This window comes from Dermacentor albipictus, chromosome 6 (genome assembly GCF_038994185.2).
Source record: "Dermacentor albipictus isolate Rhodes 1998 colony chromosome 6, USDA_Dalb.pri_finalv2, whole genome shotgun sequence".
Classification (NCBI taxonomy): domain Eukaryota; kingdom Metazoa; phylum Arthropoda; class Arachnida; order Ixodida; family Ixodidae; genus Dermacentor; species Dermacentor albipictus.
The window spans coordinates 72517032-72536894 of record NC_091826.1 but is presented as its reverse complement, the minus strand read 5'-3'; the positions used below and the strand labels follow the sequence as shown (position 1 = coordinate 72536894).

At 46.2% G+C, this 19863-nt stretch overlaps 1 protein-coding gene across 1 annotated transcript; it reads right to left on the bottom strand.

Moving 5' to 3' along the window:
* Window positions 1–3125: 3125 nt before the first annotated feature.
* LOC139046909 (venom serine carboxypeptidase-like) lies at window positions 3126–19579 on the bottom strand. The gene is made up of 5 exons (XM_070520836.1): window positions 19414–19579; window positions 14402–14532; window positions 12845–13034; window positions 8107–8437; window positions 3126–4262 (listed from the first exon to the last, which is right to left on the bottom strand). The coding sequence occupies exons 1-5, from the start codon at window positions 19438–19440 to the stop codon at window positions 3436–3438; spliced, it is 1506 nt and encodes a 501-aa protein (XP_070376937.1). The 5' UTR covers window positions 19441–19579; the 3' UTR covers window positions 3126–3435.
* Between the last annotated feature and the right edge of the window lie 284 nt (window positions 19580–19863).

The following is a 19863-nucleotide window of genomic DNA, read 5'->3' as shown; positions in this document are numbered from 1 at the left end:
GCAGAAAAGCCGGTGTCGTCGGCGTCGGCACAGGCGTGCGGCGCTTGCTCAGGCGCACATTTCGTTGTCGCGCCGAACGCTGCGTTGCTCGACGCTCACCGCATCCGATGCGGGGCGCGTAGTCGCTGCGCCGTAGCAAAGCCACCTAGAAACAGTCTCTGTAGCACGCCGCAACCTTCGCTTCTCATTCCAACGAGCAGCTCTGTCTCCAGGAGGCATCTCACCTCGTGAGTGTCTAGCAGGGGCAAGCGCAGCTGCTTATATACCGCCGCGACGCCGCGAGCGACGGCGCGAGCTGGAGCCCCGTTTCTCCTCTGTCGTGACGTCACGGTGTCACGTGGTATTGAAGGCGACACCGCCGCGCCTGAGGAGCTGGGTTGAGCTCTAGTAATATGCTTCGCATAAAAAATCGAGCAGGGTATTGAACAGCGCCGCTTAACGAGCTACATAATTGTGTGTGTTTTTTAGGTGACACTATGCAACGCGCTTCACTTAAAACTGCGTTGGCAATACCTCTGTCACGTGGCACGTGCGTCATTCACAGTAAATGACATTCATACCGAATGTCACTGCTGTCTTGCTTTCCCCGTTTACACGGGTTTACAAAATGGCATTGGCAGTTAATGGCGATGTGTATCCGTACCTTGCGCACGCAGGCATTCCGCAAACGACATGTATGCTTTAAGGCTGCACTTCACCCTCAGGAAATCACTGAAGTTGCCTTCCCACACTTTCAGCAGCGCACGCGTATCGTCGTGGATCCAGTGCGCTTTTCGCTCTCCATTCTCCACGGACAAAGCTTCACAGTTGGTTTCTTCCATGGTTGGTCAATAGGCCTTAGCGCGGCACCACTTTGAAAACAGCCTGTAGAAATGGAACACAAAATAAAACAAGACGGGTGTTTGTAAACATGACCGACAAGAGGCGCTAGCGTCCAGCCGGAGACAGGGAACAAGAATATAGCTGCACAAACTACTTCAACTCTCGTCTGTATGTCATAAACGTATTAAGAAGTTCATAACAGCAATTACGACAACCTTTACTCTGATTACGTTTCGTTTTAACTTATTGATTTCGTATTTTTTTTTTTTTTTGCCAAGTCCCTGCCGTCGAGAATACACAAGTCGCGCTTGCATGAGTTCGGGAAACTCATCCAATGGGCGAATGCCATTAGTTGCGAATGTCATTCACTATGCTCACGTAGGAGCAACAGAAATGGCATTAGGACGCAATCTCCTTCGCTGCGAATGACATTACACGGGCCGTGTGACTTGGGTACAAGTCTGCACATATTCCGTAAGAAGAATAGAAAGCTAAACCGGACCTCATCGAGAACCATTCCGTGGCCTATAGTGCAAAACACGAGCGGACATGTTAGACATGACCTGCGTTGCGTAATGGAGCGCCTTGCGTCTCTTGAAAATTCTATCGGCCTTCTAGAGATCTCATTCAGCAGTAATTAGGATCGCAAAGAGCGCTGTGTACATGTGACTTACGCGACTTCAAGGAGAGCATAGACCACCTATAGTGCCACTGTCCCCCTTCTTATTTAAAACTGCCTGATATGGTCCAACGTACTGCGGCGACTACGCTAACGCCCGCTGTCCGTGAAGACGTTACTGAAACACCTTCAGCGCCGATAATCGGCCCGAAAGGCTGTGAAGGCACTTTTGTCCTTTTTGAAAACGACTTGCTTGGCGCGTTTTCGACCTTGCGCTGCTGTCTGCGCATGGGCACACGCTCACCGCCACCCTCTCTCTTTATCTCCTCTTTGTACTGCCATGGGGCCCTTTAGCGTAAAACAATTCCAATATGTTTCATTCCAATCTCCTGACGTCAAATTTGCATAACCGCTGACCCAAGCATCGGGCGGTGAACCGAGGAGCTGTCTGAACAAACCAACCAAACGCTCTCCTCAATCATAGGTGGTCACTTTTGTTTGCTTGAAAAACGAATAACATTGCCTACACTTAGCAGCTTGTCTTATCTAAATGGCTGACAAGAGGCGAGAAGCACACTCAAGCTGAGAGGGATTCGATGGGGCCAGGGCAGTGCACTGAAAATCGATAACCGGATGAAGAGGGTGGTACCGGCATCTGCGACTGGTCCGCTTTCCCTTACTTAGCTTGCTGTGGCTAGTCGAAAATCGCGGCGGCGTGCAATGGAGGCTTAAAAATTACACTAAAACGGATCCTCAGCAAAGACAAGTCGGTAGAACCGGGTCGTAAAAGTGCCGAAAGTGCTCGAAAACGTTACACGGCCATACAGAAAGATTTATTATTCGTAAATAAACCAATGCTCGCGGCAGGCGCGAGTAGCCAGCGCCCGAGTGATCGGCAGCAGCCATCATTTATTTCTTTCGGAACGGAGCAGCCTGCTGCTATTCGAAGAAAATTCAGTTTTATTCGGCATATTAATGCATCCTTAACGCGTGCACGTCACTTTGACGCGTTGAGTTTTCGCGGTTTTGTGACGCCGCGTGAAAGGCAGGTGACGCGGCTGCAGTCACTCTTGACCCATAACCGTGGGCTAATGGGGAAAGGCGTGAAATCATAAAAAAAAAACTATTTTTCTTTCGTTCGGTCAAGCGATGCGTAATCAGTGTCTACACGCCATATGATATGGTGAGCTATCGCGGTTTTCGTGACGTTGTGTGACTGACAGGCGAAATGGGGGTGGTCCAAAAAACGTTTTTGACCAAACGCGCAGGGCTGATTGCAGAATTGCAATAGGAGAAGTTTGGAATAGCTTTAGGTTATACCGCCACTGTTTGCTTTCCCTAGCGTATAGTAGCCAACAAGAGGCGTTTTCGGTAAACATTCCCGCCTTATTTCCTCTCTATCTTTCTCTAGCTGTATGCAGCTCGAATAAGTGAAGACCACTTACGTGCATTTTGTTTTTATTATGACATACGAAGTGGTAGATCAACCTACGCAATAAATACGGGCGCCTTAGTATACAGGCCTATAGATCAAGACTCTTAACATATTTGTCGCTATCTCTGCATACTTGATTCACCCTTACGACGGCACCGATGAGCGTCAGGGTCAGTGGCGGTGGTAGTTCGGGAATGAAAGTAATATCGTAGCATTGTCTGTCTACAGTATATGTGCTTATTCTTCGCGTTCATGGTCTACGTTGCGCTTTATTGATGCTTATTAAAATAAATCAGGCAGTTTACACATGAACGTCGCTTGCCGGTTTATCCAGTCACGTATGTATATGGTAGTTCATGGGCACCAAGCCACTTACGTCATCCTTCACCTCAACTTGTGGTCACACCATTAAGCCTCACCTTGAATGTCTCATCTAGAATTTCTCATAAGGTGTCGTAAAAAACGACTTCCTGCTTCCGATTTATTGGCATTGACCGATCGGGCCCCTAGCGTTTAATGACATTATTACTCACAAAAATTGCGGCAATGTTAAAGAGCGCTAATTCACACCCAGCACGTTTCTCCTGGAGTTGACAATGTTGACGCCGGTCACAAAGCGTTCGATCATATTATACACGGTTTCGCACGCGTCGAACAGCACCTGGTGTCCAGAGCGAGTCAAGACAACATATGTCAGGTCCTTGGTCGTCTTGGCGTAGCCGACAAGTCTCGACCCGGGCCCGGACACATGCCAGGGTCTCCTAGCTGCCTTGCTCAGTGCCGCTGTCCCCGTCCAGTTGAGCGACAGCAAGTATTTCTCTTGCTTGACCGCTGGGAACACCGTGTCTAGCTGCCCCCAGAAGACCAGCATCTTCGTAGCGTCGAGCAGGTACTCGACTTTTTCTCGGAGGTCCACGATGTAGTCGCCGGCAAGGAACAGCATGACCAGCAGCCGGCTACTCTCTACTGTAGCCTGGGAGGGCAGGTGCAGAGATTTCTTGAAAAGCGGCTTCTGCATGTACCGGTAGTAGTGGTCGAACTCCCGGGGCCTCCGGTAACCGAGCAGGCTCCCGTGGTCACTGTAACCGGTGAGGTTAGTGAAGAGGCTGCCAGAATAGTGCAGCCGGAAGACGGTGTGACTAAGGAGGTGCAGCGCCACAGTGCGGTTGGTGGTCCACAGCTGGCGGATGCGGTGCATCGCCTGTGCGAACACGTCGCGCCCGTTGGCGTCGAGCATGCCGAAGTGGTACAGCGTGTCGGCAGAGTCCAAGTGGTCTAGGGTGCGGCCGAAGACTGGGGACGCAGCAATCAGGCCGGACACCTTGAGCGGTAGGCCGGGATCCGCATTCGTCATGAGGCTGTGAGCCAGGGCTACGGCTCCTCGAGCTGAACGGAGAAAGAAAAGCAGCGGCCTTATGTTCAGGCGAAACACGGGCAGGGACAGCGGGTGAAAAACGCCGTTTGCATCTGTGTGCCTGTAGACAGGCATTATGAAGGGGAACGCGAGAGCGCGTGAGCTGCATTCTGCGTCGGCCGCTTATGCCACTGCCAAATAGCGGCTGGAAAGGTGATAGTGATGATATGATGATGTTGATGGTTTCTACTGGTATTCGCTTTGAAACAGAACGGCGACCATCGGCTAATATGCGTAAGCTAATTATCTTGTACCATATCTATTACAATCTTGTATTTTGCCTGTCTACTATATCGTGTAAAATTATCCATAGATATGAGGATCCCACGCCCCATATCTTTCCTGCTCATTTTCCACCAATACTCTGACGCCTCTTTCTCATGTAGACCACTGTCCTCTTAACGCTTCTATCAGTTTTGAACCGCAGTGCCTCTGAAAGATGGACGTTCTCTACTGTTATGGCTGGATAAATGCCGTGAGATTTCTTTGCTGAGTCGTCTTCCTTGAAAAATCGAGACCTTGTCAGCTTTTCACGGTTTAGCAGAAATTTTCTTTCCTCATTAACGTACCGGATATGTAAAACTCCACGGACTAATTTGTTTTGATTCCTTGCATCAAGTTTACCCCCTCTGTTTCGGTAACTGTTTTTTTTTTCATGACTCTGTGTTGTCTACTTGGACTTCCAATTACCCTGTACTTATCTAACAGCAAAATTGAGCGTGCAGGCCCTACACCTGGTATATTCATGAGCAGGCAATCGGCAGAACTACCAATGCCAAGCCACGAACAAAAAACTCTCTCGAACAGAGAAAAGGGGACGCGGCAGCCATAGTTTCCGTCAGCAGCTGTGAAGCTTCCCGCCGCCGCTGAGCGACGGCACCATAAGCGACTGCCCAGGATCAGAAGTCACGCGCACGCGTGTTCTCTTTACCAAAGGTGCTGTGTGTACTTGTGCTTCGAGGTTGATCGATAAAAAAAAATGTTTCTCAGAAGAAAAGTAACTTGGGCCAGAACCAATCTCACGATAACTGTCGACGTTATTGAGACCAACAATAAAGCACTAAAGCGACACACCGTATTCCTGAAGGCACCTTTAGGAAATGTAGTGTCATTCCAAGAGTTTCATTGCTACGGCCATACGCGACCTGCACTGTCTCCGCAATCGGCCCAGTTTGCTGACTCTCGCTCGTCAAGATCGGCCATGACGGCGAACGGTGACGCAACGACGACGATGAAATGACAAAAAAGAAAAGATTGACATTAGGGGAAAGACGAAGGTGGTATGACGATGCCACCACGACAACGATGGGGTGGCGATACTGAAGTGATGACAATGGTATGACGATTACCGCGAGACAAAGATGGTGTGAGGTCAATGGGACGTTGTTGAAAGGTCAATAACGTAGATGAAACTATGAGGGTGGTATGACGGCGATGGCATGACGATAAGTAAATGACAATTCTGCAGTGATGAATATGGAATGGCGATGGTGGCGTGTCGACGACGGCACGACGAGAGTCGCTGAGCAAAACTGGCGTGACGACGCCAGAATGTCCACGACGGCATCACGACCGCGAGCACATACATAGTGGTGCAAGCTGGTAGACAACTTGACTAACTGCGTCGGCGTAAGACACAAGACAGATAGTCAAGGTGCCTGAAGTAGACAAAGAGGGCTAATTGCAATAAAATACATAAAAAATAAAGCTTTGACCACACAGGGTTGCCTGACAAAAGAATAGCCAATGGGCTTGGCGCTGGGCTTGTTGGTTCATGGTATATAGTAAGATAAGGGAGCATAAAAAAAAGAGATGGGCAAGACTTGGACGCTTGAATTGTTCAGTCTCATCAGTGTCCATTTTTGCGCTCCTTTAACTTTACTATGAGGCAATGGATTTTCTTTATTTTCCCGCTGATACCTTCGCGAAAGCGCTAGCTAATGGCCGCCAATCTGAGTGTTAAGAGAAATCTCCGCGAAACGTCTGACATCTTCCATTTCACAGATTAGTGTGGGAAAATTTACTGCCACTTGCGCGAAGTATTAACTCCTTTACTAAGTTTTTCTAAGGATAAATTGATTCGTGCAAGCAATCGAAGGGCAAGGATTAATTGCATAGTCCTAGGACTTCCGTACTTCAGAAAAACACATCCGTTAAACGCTACAGCCCTCGTCTTGGGCACTGGCCTTTAGCTAAGTGCGTCAAGATGTTAACGGAGCTGCAAGAACCTCGGTTTTACACTTTGTGGGGCGACATTCCGGTTTTTTTGTTTGTTACATTTTCTTTGAAAAAAAAACGGGTACAAGTTGTTATGCGAGATAACCACAATTAGTTTTAATTAGCAACATTATAGAAAGGAGTGACATACTTGCCGTTGGTTCGCCCGCTAAACCCCACCAATCAATCAAAGCCGAGCCGCTAGCATACTGAGCACTTCCTGAGGCACTAGTTACCGAAACTGCTACGTCTTTGGTTTGGATCAAGGAGAAAGCGGCCCCATCAATTATTTTGTTAGGTATCAGGACCGGTCATCATTTCTCTACAAGGTAACCGTCAGTGCAGTACGCCATGCAACATTGTTATTACCTTGTACTGATTAAAGCCAGACCCGGCGCAACGCTTCGCATTTAAATTATTTTTAAAAGACATGTTTTTTGCCGCAAGGTAAAACACATACACAAGGGAAACACATTAGAAGACAACACGGGTGGCCTGTGTTTCTTCTATGTTTCTTCCCGGTGTGTGTCTTTTAGCTTGCGGCAAAAAGCGTCTTTTAGCAAGCACCAACTAGGCCAACAAGCAGTTCTATTGCAATAAATTGTTTTTCTTGTCGTGTGTAAAAAGAGTGCTGCAATCTGCACCACTTGCTCCGCCGTCGAAAAATGGCGATGGAGAAAACGCTGAATCATTGAACGGTGAAATGACTAGCCCGGACGGCAACCCGCTACCAGTGACGCAGCCAACAGTCTGCCGCCGAAACATCATCCCCGCGATAAAGGTGGATCCCTTTCTTGCTAGCCATCACACACCACCCGAAAAGCGACACAGACGCTCACCAATGTTAAGAAAGTATCAGAGAGCAGACATTTCGGCGCCGACACGGAAGACTTGTTCGCAATAGCTTCGTCAACGCGAATACTGAATGCAAATGAAATTTTATTTTTTATTATTAGCTGTCTAGAATGGCACAGTGGGTTATGGTCCATATTTTAGTCTGGGACTCCGAAATATTTTGATCACGTGCAGTTTTTTTTTTTACTGTGCACGGTACACGAGTGTTATTGCAGCTGTTGGAGCTTACATCGAACCTCTAGCATCTTGCTTAGCAGGGAAACCCACTGCCACTGCGCGACTGCGGTGGCTATGTATCAATCAAGCAATAAATCAAAGTTAACGATGAACATCATACCTTGCTGGTGAAGCAGCGCACTGACACGGACACAGTGAAGACAAACAGGAAAAGACGACACTTCATTCACTGTGTCTTCACTGTGTCCGTGTCAGTGCGCTGCTTCACCAGCAAGGTATGATGATCACTCACCAACTAGCCCAACTTTCCACTTTACTTAACGATGAATGTGAATTCCCTGTGAAGGCTCGGCGTGGGGCCTGACAGGCCAATTTTTTTCGCTTTGGCTGGCGTCAGTTAAGTTCCTAAATCCTCCAGACCGCGCAATATTTCGTCACACTGTCGACTTCGTCTTACGTCGTGTTCCTAATCCTTTCGAAAATACTTTTTGACCCTGAATGCATTTTCCTTCTGGCCCTGAAGTCGAAAGAATCGACGTGACCTTCACGCCAACGTTCTCAACTCACTTCCGTAACTCTCGCCGGCGAGGTAGAGTTCGCGGTTCCTGTTCTCCGGGAACAGCAGCAGGAACTGCCTGAGGAACTCTCGCATCCCCGCCACGCAGTCCTCGATGCTGCGCGCGTAGCCCATCGGGGACTTGCTGAAGCTGAAGCCCGACCCTACCGGCTGGTCTAGGAAGATGACGTTGAACATCCTCTGGACGGTGTGCGGTCTCCGATAGAGGATCCCCTCCGAGTTGACGCCCAGAGGGCCAACCTCCAGGAACTGGCCGAACGTGCCCGACTTGCCGGGACCTCCTTGTAGGTATATCATGAGCGGCGCTCGCTCGGGATTGCTCTGACGAGGAAGAAAGTCGAAGAGAGAAGTTGCACACAAATTATGTGACGTTCAGGTGCGAAGTTTGACGCTGACCCGCAATGCCCAGTGGCTATGGCATCGTGCTGCTCGAGGACACGGGTTCGATCATCGGTCCGCGGTCACTGACCGCGGCGGCCATATTTCGATGTGGGCGGAAGGCAAGAACACTCGTGCACTGAGGTTTAGGCGCGCCTCGATTAATTCAAAGTGGTCAAAATGAATCCGGAGTCCCTCACTACATGACGTGTCCCTTGATCGGATCGTGCTTCTGGCACGTAAAATCCCCGTAAGTCGCTCTTCTTCTTTAGGTTGGTGGCAACCTGACTGGCCGACAAAGATACACGTCGCCTAAAGACGTGAAGGGAGGGACAGACCAAAAGACTAGTGAAATTTAGTGGATGCCGCGCAATGTCTGAAACGTTCGGATTCGTTCAGATTCGGCAGATGAAATCTCTGCCCCTCCACACCGTGACGCATCCATTCAACAGCAATAATGGGACACTTGCCGTGACGCAGCTGAATGCTTGCATTCCATATACAGTTGAGCGTCCTTCGTTTTCGGGTCAAACTCGATAATCTCACATCTTAGCACCTCGAACAAAATTTACGGAAACCCGAATAAATTCGGTTTCTCCCCGAAGCTTGTCGTTTCGTAAAGGATAATTATAAATGCAGGTGTCTCCAAACTTGCAAATGCAGCCCACCTTTTGTGAGCAAGTTGCAACTATATGTCATAATAATAATACTAGCACTAATATGTAAATGTGATATTAGGCCCTATCTTCAATTAACGCTCATACGAAAATCGGGATGCGTAAACATATATATTTAGCAGCTGCGGCCTTGAGTAAACTAAACCAACGTTGTGACATATTTAGTGGCCGGGTTTACAGGGTGCACAACAATCATGTAAACGCGTCGGTGTACTGGGAAGCGGATTACTGCAGCGCTGACGTTGCTGTCGATTGCGATCGGTAGCTGCGACGGTGTGAAGATGTTTACCGAGCTAGATTCATTTTAAACAGCGTAAAAAAACACACGGACAAGGAAGAGCACATGACCAGTGCTGTCTAGTGATGTCCGTGTCTTTTTTGGTGCCGTTTAAAGTGAATGATCCGTACCAACTAACTCGCACCCAGACCCTTCTAAGTTACCGAACCACGTTTCGTTCGAAGCAGAGTGGCTGATGAGTCTATTTGGTATTCCATTAATTTTGTTGCAAGAGAATATACGGGGAATTAACCAGTAACGAATGACGACAACAAGCAAATATGAAAGACGGGACCGGCCTCGTATAACGCAGAAATGCTCCCAATGCATAAAATAATGTAAGTCCACAGTAACTTTTTAGTATAAGGAAAAGCATCACACCTACTGCGACGCTTTCCCGTGTGCGCTTGTTTTTCTACTTTTCCTGTGTTAAATAAAGTGCACCTTAAAACAAAGGGAAGAAGTCATCGCTGAACTTGCCTCTATGTTCTTTTTGTTGTTTTGGTTTCTTTCAAATTTATTCATGATGTCTGAGTACCGGCATTCGTAGAGACGAGCCCGTCACGTAATGTGCGAGCAGATTTTATTGCTATTACATGTTCTTGTGAGGGATTTCACTCGTTTATTAGAACGTTTGCCTCTAAAGAGGTACTATTTTATGTGTTAATCAGTAAATGTTACCAGAAAAATCTCCGCACTTTAGGCAGCCGCACAATAAAACCCCAAATTTATCCCCGGGTTCTCTCTCTAATATTCCACCAAATTTTTCTCCCCGAATTTGAATTGAAAAAAAAACGATTACAGAGGGCCCTATAACATACTAAGCGTACACGAGCATGCTGTAATTGTTTCCATGGTTTTTAACAAGGGTTTCTTATAAGAGGCGAACCGTTCATTAAATCTCATTGCTATTGTGGTCAGTGCTACACTTACATTCACTTGGGACAACAATAGTTGATATTTGCGCACACAGCTAAGCACACAATAAGCCCAGACAAAATGTCACAGCATGCATGCTATGGTGACTCAGTGGCTATCACGCTTTGCTGTTGAGTATATTGTGTCGCTGGTTGAATTTTCAGCCACGGCGGCTCCTTTTCGACAGAGACTGAATACACAAAGCAGTGCTGTGCTAGGATTTTGGTGCACTTTACAGAGCTGCAAGTGGCGCAAACTAAACGGAAATTCCCCACTATGGCGTCCCTCATAAGACACCGTGAAATTTTAGGAAGTGAACTCACACAACTTATTTTCGACAAAACCAACAAAGCAACTGGAAATTGACACTCAGCCTAAATTAGGAGAATCCTTGCCACAGGTTCCTATTTTCGCTCTGTTATCTTTTATGATCAGTTTCTTAGGACAAGTCTCCCGTCTTATGGCATAACTGCGCAGCATTTGGCTTCGATGACAGTATTCACAAAGATCGTTGTGATGCTCTTGTAAAGCAAGTACAGTGGTTCTTTTATAGCATCTTTTCATTTTCCTTACATTTTCTTCGTATCTTGTATGGCTCCCATGTTTCGTAATGTTTTCTGCGGTTTCAACATTATAAAAGCCATCACGGCACTGCGTATTTTGTGGTTTTCGTTTCATATTACAGGGCACATAGCAGTGGCACAAAAAGTTCGAGAGATAACTTTAATCAGGAAGAGAAGAGCCCAATCTTGCTAACTGGCCTACGAAATAGGAACTTCATAATTTGTATGTGTAACAACGCTTGTACGCGTACTGAGTAAATTGAGGCGAATGCTTCAATGTAATATAAAATTCTGATAAGCTAATGGAGCAGTCATCTTAAAACTCAAACTTGCTCAAATCCAGTTTCGGAGCAGCGTAAAAGGAGTTACTGTTTTAACGCAATCCCAATGCAGCACTGTTATAAGAGTTCAACGGGACTTTCTGTTTAAGTACTACACTCCTGACGAGACACGCCGACTTAAAAGCCAGCTGACAGCTGCTATGTCTTCGAACGATCTAAACAAACACTAAGTAGGCTTTCGTATTAGGCATGGCATGTGTGAGCACATTAAAAGAAAAAGTAGACGCTTCCGTACGAGTGTTACGTAGACCTTGCAAAAGAGTACATTCAAGCAATTATTCGGCGAAAACCGTGCCCCCTTTTCACGAACTCAAACCCACTTTAGGTACTCTGCTTCCATTAGTCATTCCTCCTGAAATCTCGCAAAGCGTGTCAGAGCTGACGAAAACCAGAGTATTTAAAGAAAGCTTAGCTCAGGGTAGCTACAGTGCGAATTCAAAATTTGTTGAATCGCTTTTCGAGCAATTTAGCACACTAAAAATTTAATAGCAAGCGAAGTTATTATTCGCTGGTATTGCAACATACGTCATATGCGACTAATCATGGCTGCCGTCGTCAGTATTATAACAACCCGCAAGACCCGCTCGTGCAACGAGACTGTTCCTGAATGTACCGAGTACGCTTTATCACGTGCTCGTGATTGCGCGGTTACCCCCAAGTTAGCTAGACCGTATACGATGACACACCCTATATAGCGGGTAGAGCGTGATAGACGCGCAATTGTAATCAACGGCTGCTAACCGCGCTTGTACCTATCGCTGCCTGCCGAGTTGTAACATCATCATTATCAACATCATATTTATGTTCGCTGCATGGGGAAGGCATGTCTCGGTCATCTTCAGTTACCGCTGTTTTGCACCAGCTGGCTACATCTATGCACTCAAACGTTCATCACACAAGATCGTTCTCTTCCGTCCATCACTGCACGCACTTCTCTTTTCTCTTGGTGCTGATTCTGTGAATCTCATAGGACACTTTTTCTCACCGTACGTATAATATGGCTAGTCCCGCTCCTTTTATTCTTTATAACGTGCAATAGAAGAACGGCTACCCTTCTTTCCTTTCTTATCCACGTTGCTGTCTTCCTGTCTCTTAACAGTTTCGCTCTCATACAGGCTGTCCCACTCACTTTGAGCCAAAATTTAATAATATGCAAATGCCGCGTAGATGGACAGAACCAAGGTAATCTTGTTTGCTGTCGCTTTGAGCAAGTCAGACGATTTTTTTTTTGCATTTGGCCTAAAAACATGATTAGTTACTATTATTTATTCATTTACTGGAATATAATATTCTGAACAAAATTGTAATTGATAAAGTGTAGGCCATCGTACGAAAATTCAGATCCAGCAGTCTGTTGCTCCATACGCGCTACATGTGTATTTTCTATGCCTAATGGAAAGCCCGCGAAATACACATGGTATTCAAATGGTATATCTTCATTGAAAAGGCACGGCTTTAGTCGATAAAGCATTTCTGTCTGGGTAGGTTGTCTGCCTTATTTCCCGCCGGCCAGCCCTCGGGACTACCATGCGACAATACCGTTTCCTAACTAGGCCCTCCGATGCAAGCTTTACCTGAGCTTGCATATATATGAAGTACAAATTCGCCTGCTGTTCCTTGTTGACGGTGATGAAGCCGGAGTATGCAGTGGCGTTCGCTCTCATCTTGAACATTTTCACGAAGCTGGCATCCCGGGCGGATTTAAAGGCTTTCCTCTCGATCAAAGGCGTCAGAAACTGGCCGCTGTAATCGGTCTTCTGCGATCTGAGAAAATACAAGTAAGCGTGAAGTTATGGCGCACAATAACTAAACAATTTCAAACATCCCTCAAGTAATCTTTAACACTGAACAACTTGCTAATCATAATAAAACCCGATTTGCATTAGCTAACAAGTTCTTATTACCTAAAATTAGAACTTATTTTTGTAAATTAACTTCTGCGTTCACAGCAATGTCTTGCAGGAACTGTATTCCAACGGACATAAAGCTGTCTCCTAGTATAGGTAGCTTTAGAAAGCATTTATTTTCATATTTACTTAACTTGTGAATGCTGTGATGTAAATTAAGATGTCCTGCTTGCTTCATTATGTTGTAAACCATTATTTTTCTTTAAGAGTTCACCATATCTCAGTCCACTTGTTTCCTTCTGTCAGTACTTGTTAAACCTCTGCCTCTTGTCTACATTTCACTTCCCCTGATTTGTCTTGTTTTTAATTCAGTACAACATGTAATTCTGTACAGCGTTATGCCATGTTTTCAGTTTACTTGTTTTCTTGCATTAATACATGTTAACAATTCTACCTCTTTGCTGTATTTACATTACCCTGAATTGTTCTGTTATATTTTATTTGTTCAAAACGTAATTCTGTATACTATTATATAATGTCTCAGTTCTTTTGCTGTCGTGTGTAATTATTTGAAGACAACTTTACAACTTTGCTGCATTTTCTCTAACCTAATTTGTTTTGTTCCTTCTATTTAGAACAGGAGGTCCCCTTACAGCCTTGAGCTTTGGGACCCCACTCTGTACTATTTTCGTGAGTGAATAAATGAAATTCTTTTTCTTCTTGTTCTTCTTCAATTTCTCTCGAAAGTGAGCAATTGCGAAGATGTGCTTGATTACTAGCTAAAGGAAGAGCTCGCTAACGCTCTTGGAGTAACATTGTAGAGCATGAAAACGAGGATGCAAGAAGTGACATGAAACAGACACACACATCTTTATTGTGCCTTCTTGCGTCGTCATCTACATGCGCTACAACAACACACGAAGATGTCATACAAAAAAAAAACCGCATTGCAACACTGGTCGCAAACAGAATTTTGATAAACCTGAATTCTTTAGAACCCTCCCCTGCCTAATCACGTTCACTTCTGCTTCTTCAAGCGGTACCGCCACTAGACGGCGCAACGTGTTCAGCGGCAATCGCGAGAGAGGAGTCAGGCTAGATCACACTCGCCATGTATGACGTCTTTCTATGGTGGTTATAGGGTATGTTGCCACATTGCTTCAATGCTGTTCGCATTTGCGCCTGCAGTCATCCTGAGAGTCTTTCTGAGAGAATTCTCATTTTTTACTCATATTTGAACATATCTCTGTATATCGCCCGCAAAAGTCGAGCCGGGTTACTGACCTTGACACTGTAGATTCCACAGGCGGACCTTCTTGCGACGGTGAACAAAGCATTAGACACAGAAAAAGTAGAACAGACATTTTCGCAATCACCTGCATATCTTCAGGCTTTTTCTGGAGATCCCGCAACAGCTACAAAGAAAGAAAACAGCACATAAGTATAGATAGCTGCATGAAGCAAGGTTAGTAGTTTTATTGGTCGTATAAACTTTCAAACATTTGCTTACTAACTGAATCAACTGATTAAATGATAGAATGCGTAAGCGTGACTCAATGAGGACGTAGAATGCAACAGACACACAGAGACAACGCTGTCTTTGTGTGTCTGCTTTTTTATACGTCCTTGTTCAGTCGCGCTTACACATTCCATAATGGATTCAAACCAACTAGCCCCTCAACGTGTTTCAACTAAATCAACCTGCACAATGTCACGCGCGCACAGGTGAACGTGAAAACATCATGCTCGATGAGCGTGCAAAGTCGCTGTCAATATTTTGGAGTCAGGAATCGCGGCAGCTGCAAGTGAATTGAGCTTCAAGTGAACGCGAACGAAACGTCAAAAGCACAGCGCGTGAGAAGTTACCGGCACTACGCGCACTCTGCAAACATCGCAGATCGCTCTGAAGATGAGGCTCGTGCTGGCGCGAACTTGACCACGTCGCAGATCGCTTTCACTACACACTAGCGGCGGCAACGCGTCCCTACGGCGTCCGCCAAAGGCATCTACCATGGCGTCTACGATTCGCGTGGCCAACGCCGTTGCAGACGCCGCGGTTGTCTCCACTTCGTACGGAGCGGCTGGCGAGAAGGACAACGAGGCACCCTAGCAGCCGCCGGCGAAGAACGCCCCTCCTCCCTCGCCTGAACCCCCTGCCTCGCGCGCCACAGGCGTGGGCACGTATCCGGGCCGCGTTCCTCGCTCGCACACGCAAGATTGAACAGCGTTCGCTGGCTCAGCTTCACACGCTTTCACTCATACGGATCCGCATGGTGACGCCGACGGCGAAGGCAGAAATGCGGCGAGAGTGTCCATATAATTGCTTCATGCTACATAAGGATAGTCATGCTGCACAAAGACAGTCATGCTTTCTTTTCTGAATTATCTTTTCGGAATGGCCTCGCATATACTTTGACGCATAACTTGAACTGAAAAAGAAGAGGATGTTTCTGTCTGTTACGTTTTTTTTCTCCAGTGATAGGAAGTAGGTTTTCCCCTTACATAGTCGCGCGCTTGTAGACTTATTGAAGGCTCTGTTTTTCAGAATAATAATTATTAGCGAGTGCGCCGTTTGCCTCGTATCCATCTTCTCCTTTTTGTTCAGTCTTGTGCGCTGCCCCGCACAGCAATCAGTATGAGCACCGTCGAGTGAGCGGATGTGATTTTAAGAAGAACGAATGCTGGTGGGCGTAAATATAAGCGATAACAGTGGATTGCAGCCCTACTCGAGTCCAAGTGAAAGACGGTGACAGCGAGTGCAGTGGGCATGATTACGATGGGAGAGATACCGGTGTCACATGGCTACTTCCGATGGCAATCGAACGCGATCAGTATCGCTTTTCTTGATCGCGATAATGAATACCGCTATACGGTCCAAAGAGTTGGATCAAGTTTGGCGAGTTCAAGCGCATCAGGTGTCATTTGCGGATCCAAAAAGCTATGAAATCTCTAATATGCTGTAAATATGTTTGATGTAAAGTGCACATATTAAAAAAAATATTCTTGAATTTGTCATTGTGGGTAACGCTGTTATCGTGTGCTGAGAGTATACGATTCTCAGAACTACGCGGTCGTTAGCCTACGATCTAGAGGCTCGATCGCGATGGCCGGATGGCACGGATGAAGATTGTCTGAATCTGGAGCGACTGTGTAGCGGCAGTCGATCTAAAGCGACCGTGTAGCGGCAGTCGATCCCGATTGTGCTCATTGTGAATCGGCCCGGCCACGATTGAAAGTGACCATATGACGCCGATACAAGTGTTGGTGATTGCGAGTGGACGCGAGCTTGAGTATTTGTGGGTGTTTGCTGTAAGCGTGAACGAAAGGAACTGTGAACGTGGGTTAGTGTCTGCGAGTAAATGTGGGTGCGACTATATAGGAGAGTGAGTGAACACCGATGACTGAATGTTATTAGAACGCGTGAGTGAGCGTGTAGTTTGAAAAACGATTTGTGAGTTGTGGGAGCCAGTTGTGTCACTTAGTTTGCCAATCTGTGGGCCTACACAAGCCACGTCTATGCCGTCTGTGGTTCGCCCTTTAGCCACCATTGCCCTTTTTACTTCGAAGCCCACGAAGAGGAATTGGTTCACTAAATCCCCGCTAAGGAGTTGCTCACGCTGCCTTTCCCACAGTACACGACGAGTAAATTGTATAGAGAGAGATTCAGAATGATGGACGACGAGCTTATGGCGGACAATACGTGATTAAGGACCAACGCTTGAGTTTTGTAGTTGTGCAATTCCTACGCAATAAAATATTACCGTTCAATGTAGCCGTCTGAGCATACTTATTTAGTTTAAAAGAGGATGTGCACGATTTATTATACTGGGTGTTTTGCTCTGGGGCAATATTTGGCTCCTATTTAAAAAAAAGGCATACTTTCGCCCGAAAGGTGAAGCATCGATAGCGATAGCAAATTAATGGATATCTATCGGAAGTAAGGATAGTAGTTTTATCGGGCGTATAAAATTGTACACACAGGCAGACTAACTAAATTAACAAGCATAGTGTCACGTGCGGACAAGCCAACATGAACACATCTCTTACCCGCCGTGGTTGCTCAGTGGTTATGGCGTTGGGCTGCTGAGCACGAGGTCGCGGGATCGAATGCCGGCCACGGCGGCCGAATTTCGACGGGGGCCAAATGCGAAAACACCCGTCTACTTAGGTTTAGGTGCACGTTAAAGAACCACGGGTGGTCGAAATATCCGGAGTCCTCTCCTACAGCGTGCCTCATAATCATAAAGTAGTTGTGGCCCTTAAAACCCTATAATTTAATTTTTTAATGAACACATCCCAATCGATGACCGCGGAATCTCCCTATCGCAACACTGTACCGAGGAAACGTAGCAGCAGCGGCTAGCGAATTGACCTTTGCGCTGCATCTAGTGCCAACACGAAGTAAGCCACGAAAACACAACGCATGGCGGACTCTCTTCCCGTCACAGGTGGCTTTCAAGACACAGTCGCCGGGGCTGGCGGGCGCGGCCATTCTATTCTCTCTTGGTGCGTGGGTCGGACGATGTTGTACTTTACGTGACTAGCCACATGAATTTTTGTGAAAAGGCCTTTTGATTTGGTATAAAGGACATATCTTATGCTCCGCCACGCAATGGGCTTTTGTGCTGCATAGTAGAGAAAATAGACAGACATGGCGTTGTTGTCTTTCATGATGGAGCAGGTATCACTGCCGGTGGCTTTTTAGAATTGTTGCATGTGTATCTTGACGTCTAATTATGCTATGTTGGCCAAAGGAACTTACCCGCAGAAGGAGGACATCTGTATTGGTTCTTCGATAGCGCCTGTACACACTGACTTATCCTTAGCCAAGTGTGAGAGGAATCTTAACATCCAGTTGCATGGTTTAAACTTTGTTTGTATGCTTAGATACGTTGACGATCTTTGAATTCTTCCTGACTTGCCAGATAACGGTGATATTACTGTAGCAGTGAAAAATGTGCTTATTGTTTTTGAAAATGCTTTAGGTCCACTAACCGTCACGCATGGGCTTTCTGAAGAATATCACATTCGGTTTTTAGACATTAGCGTTCAGTTTTTGAGACAACACGTGTGCTGGATGTTTGAACCAAGGGCGAACAAGCCATTACTTCCATTCGGGTCTGCACAATCTAAACTCGTCAAGAGAAGTGTTGTATTCTCTTTCCTTACAAATGCCTTGAAGCAGTCCTGTGTCCACAAGGCGCAAGAAAAGTTTCAGTCGCAGGTATACCGCTACAGTGCAGCTTAATACGCCTTACGTTTGCAGGTCGATGTCCCGGAAGGCATACTTAAGAACGTAAAAAGAGCTGGCCACACACGAACACAGTTTACAGAAGGGCCAAGCCTGGATAACGCTAAGGCAGGTATTCCATATTTTCATGGAATTTAACGCTACCTTAAGATGGTAGGTGCGCAAACGTTGATGTTTTTTTCCGTGCCTAGAAAACTGGTGTCCCTGAGTAAGCAAACTTGCGCTGTTTTCTAAGAGAAAGCTCAGTGCTAAACTAATCACAGACAGTGTTACGCACAATGTGTGTCGTATATCAGATACCTATCTCACGTGGTAAAGTCTGCATCGAGCTAACTAGAACTGCATTACCGATCGGCTTAGGGAACACCACAACAATGTCAGCACCACAATTCAAGGTCATCTAGGCGTGCACTATTGCCACTCTGGGCGTAATCCTGTCTTGGACAAATGCAAGATTATATCTAGAAACAAATCAAGCATTGGTAGAAAAATTGTCGATGCGGCCGCAATTTAACGCGCGGAAACAAACTGCGTCAGTTGTCCATCGTTAGCCTTGTGTAAAAAGAGATGACCTCCTTAGATTCAAGTGCCAGGGTGCGATAGCATTTCGAGCAGGCTGTGCGCGCATGTGCGATCTCCTCGTTTCTTTTTACAAGTGCTTACTAGAGAACTAGCTGCGCACCGGCAAAATTATGAGCACTTTAAGATGGGTTGCGTAGGCCCGGCGATCATAAAGTGCTGGTTCTATAATAAATGTTTATCCCCCCCCCCCCACCCCAGCAACATAATTTTTTTAGTTGAAAGTAAGCGCTGCGTTTGTGCACTTTGTGCGCCTCCTTTGTCTCCATTGGTTCCCGTGCTGTGTCCTCCTACTAATTTAAGTAGGCTAGCTGCTTACGATACAATTATATGCAGCTGAGCAACGTTGTGCTTGTCCGCGGACTGAAACAACACTGTCATCTGTGCTGCGAATGAATCTTCGCCATGCATGCGAAGTGGTCATCATGCTCTGTTTACATCAGCCAAAGGCGAGGCAAGTGCTTACCTCTAATTTCTTTCCAAATATGCGCATTCACGCCTCCGTGGTTGGTAACGCCCTACACGTCGAGGCCAATTTTTGGGTTCCACAGAAGCTTAGATCGTTCCAAGGCTACCACATCATGGTGAAAATTTTGTGCCGCGCCGTAGCTGATGATGACGCCCCTTTAAAATGCACGCACCCACAATGAGTGATGGGTCAGAAATCGGGTAGTTCTAGGCTCAGTTAACACATTTAAAAACAAAGAACAGGAATAGATATATCTTCGAATAAAAAAGTATATGTAATTTAGCTAAGAGACCAGATGAATGGACGGTCTAAGGTAAAAGAAATAATAACGTTGTTTGCGCAATATGTGATTAGAAGACTCTAGTGTAATAATAATAATAATAATAATAACAGTAAGGAAAGTAGGGATTAGCATGGCATACGCTTTGTTGCATCCTACGTTATGGC

Coding starts and splice junctions, on each gene's coding strand:
- LOC139046909 (XM_070520836.1), bottom strand. CDS start 19,440: ATGCGCATATTTGGAAAGAAATTAGAG. Junction 13,035..14,401: donor GTGGAATCTACAGTGTCAAG/GTCAGTAACCCG, acceptor GTATTTTCTCAG/ATCGCAGAAGACCGATTACA. Junction 8,438..12,844: donor TCATATATATGCAAGCTCAG/GTAAAGCTTGCA, acceptor CTTCCTCGTCAG/AGCAATCCCGAGCGAGCGCC.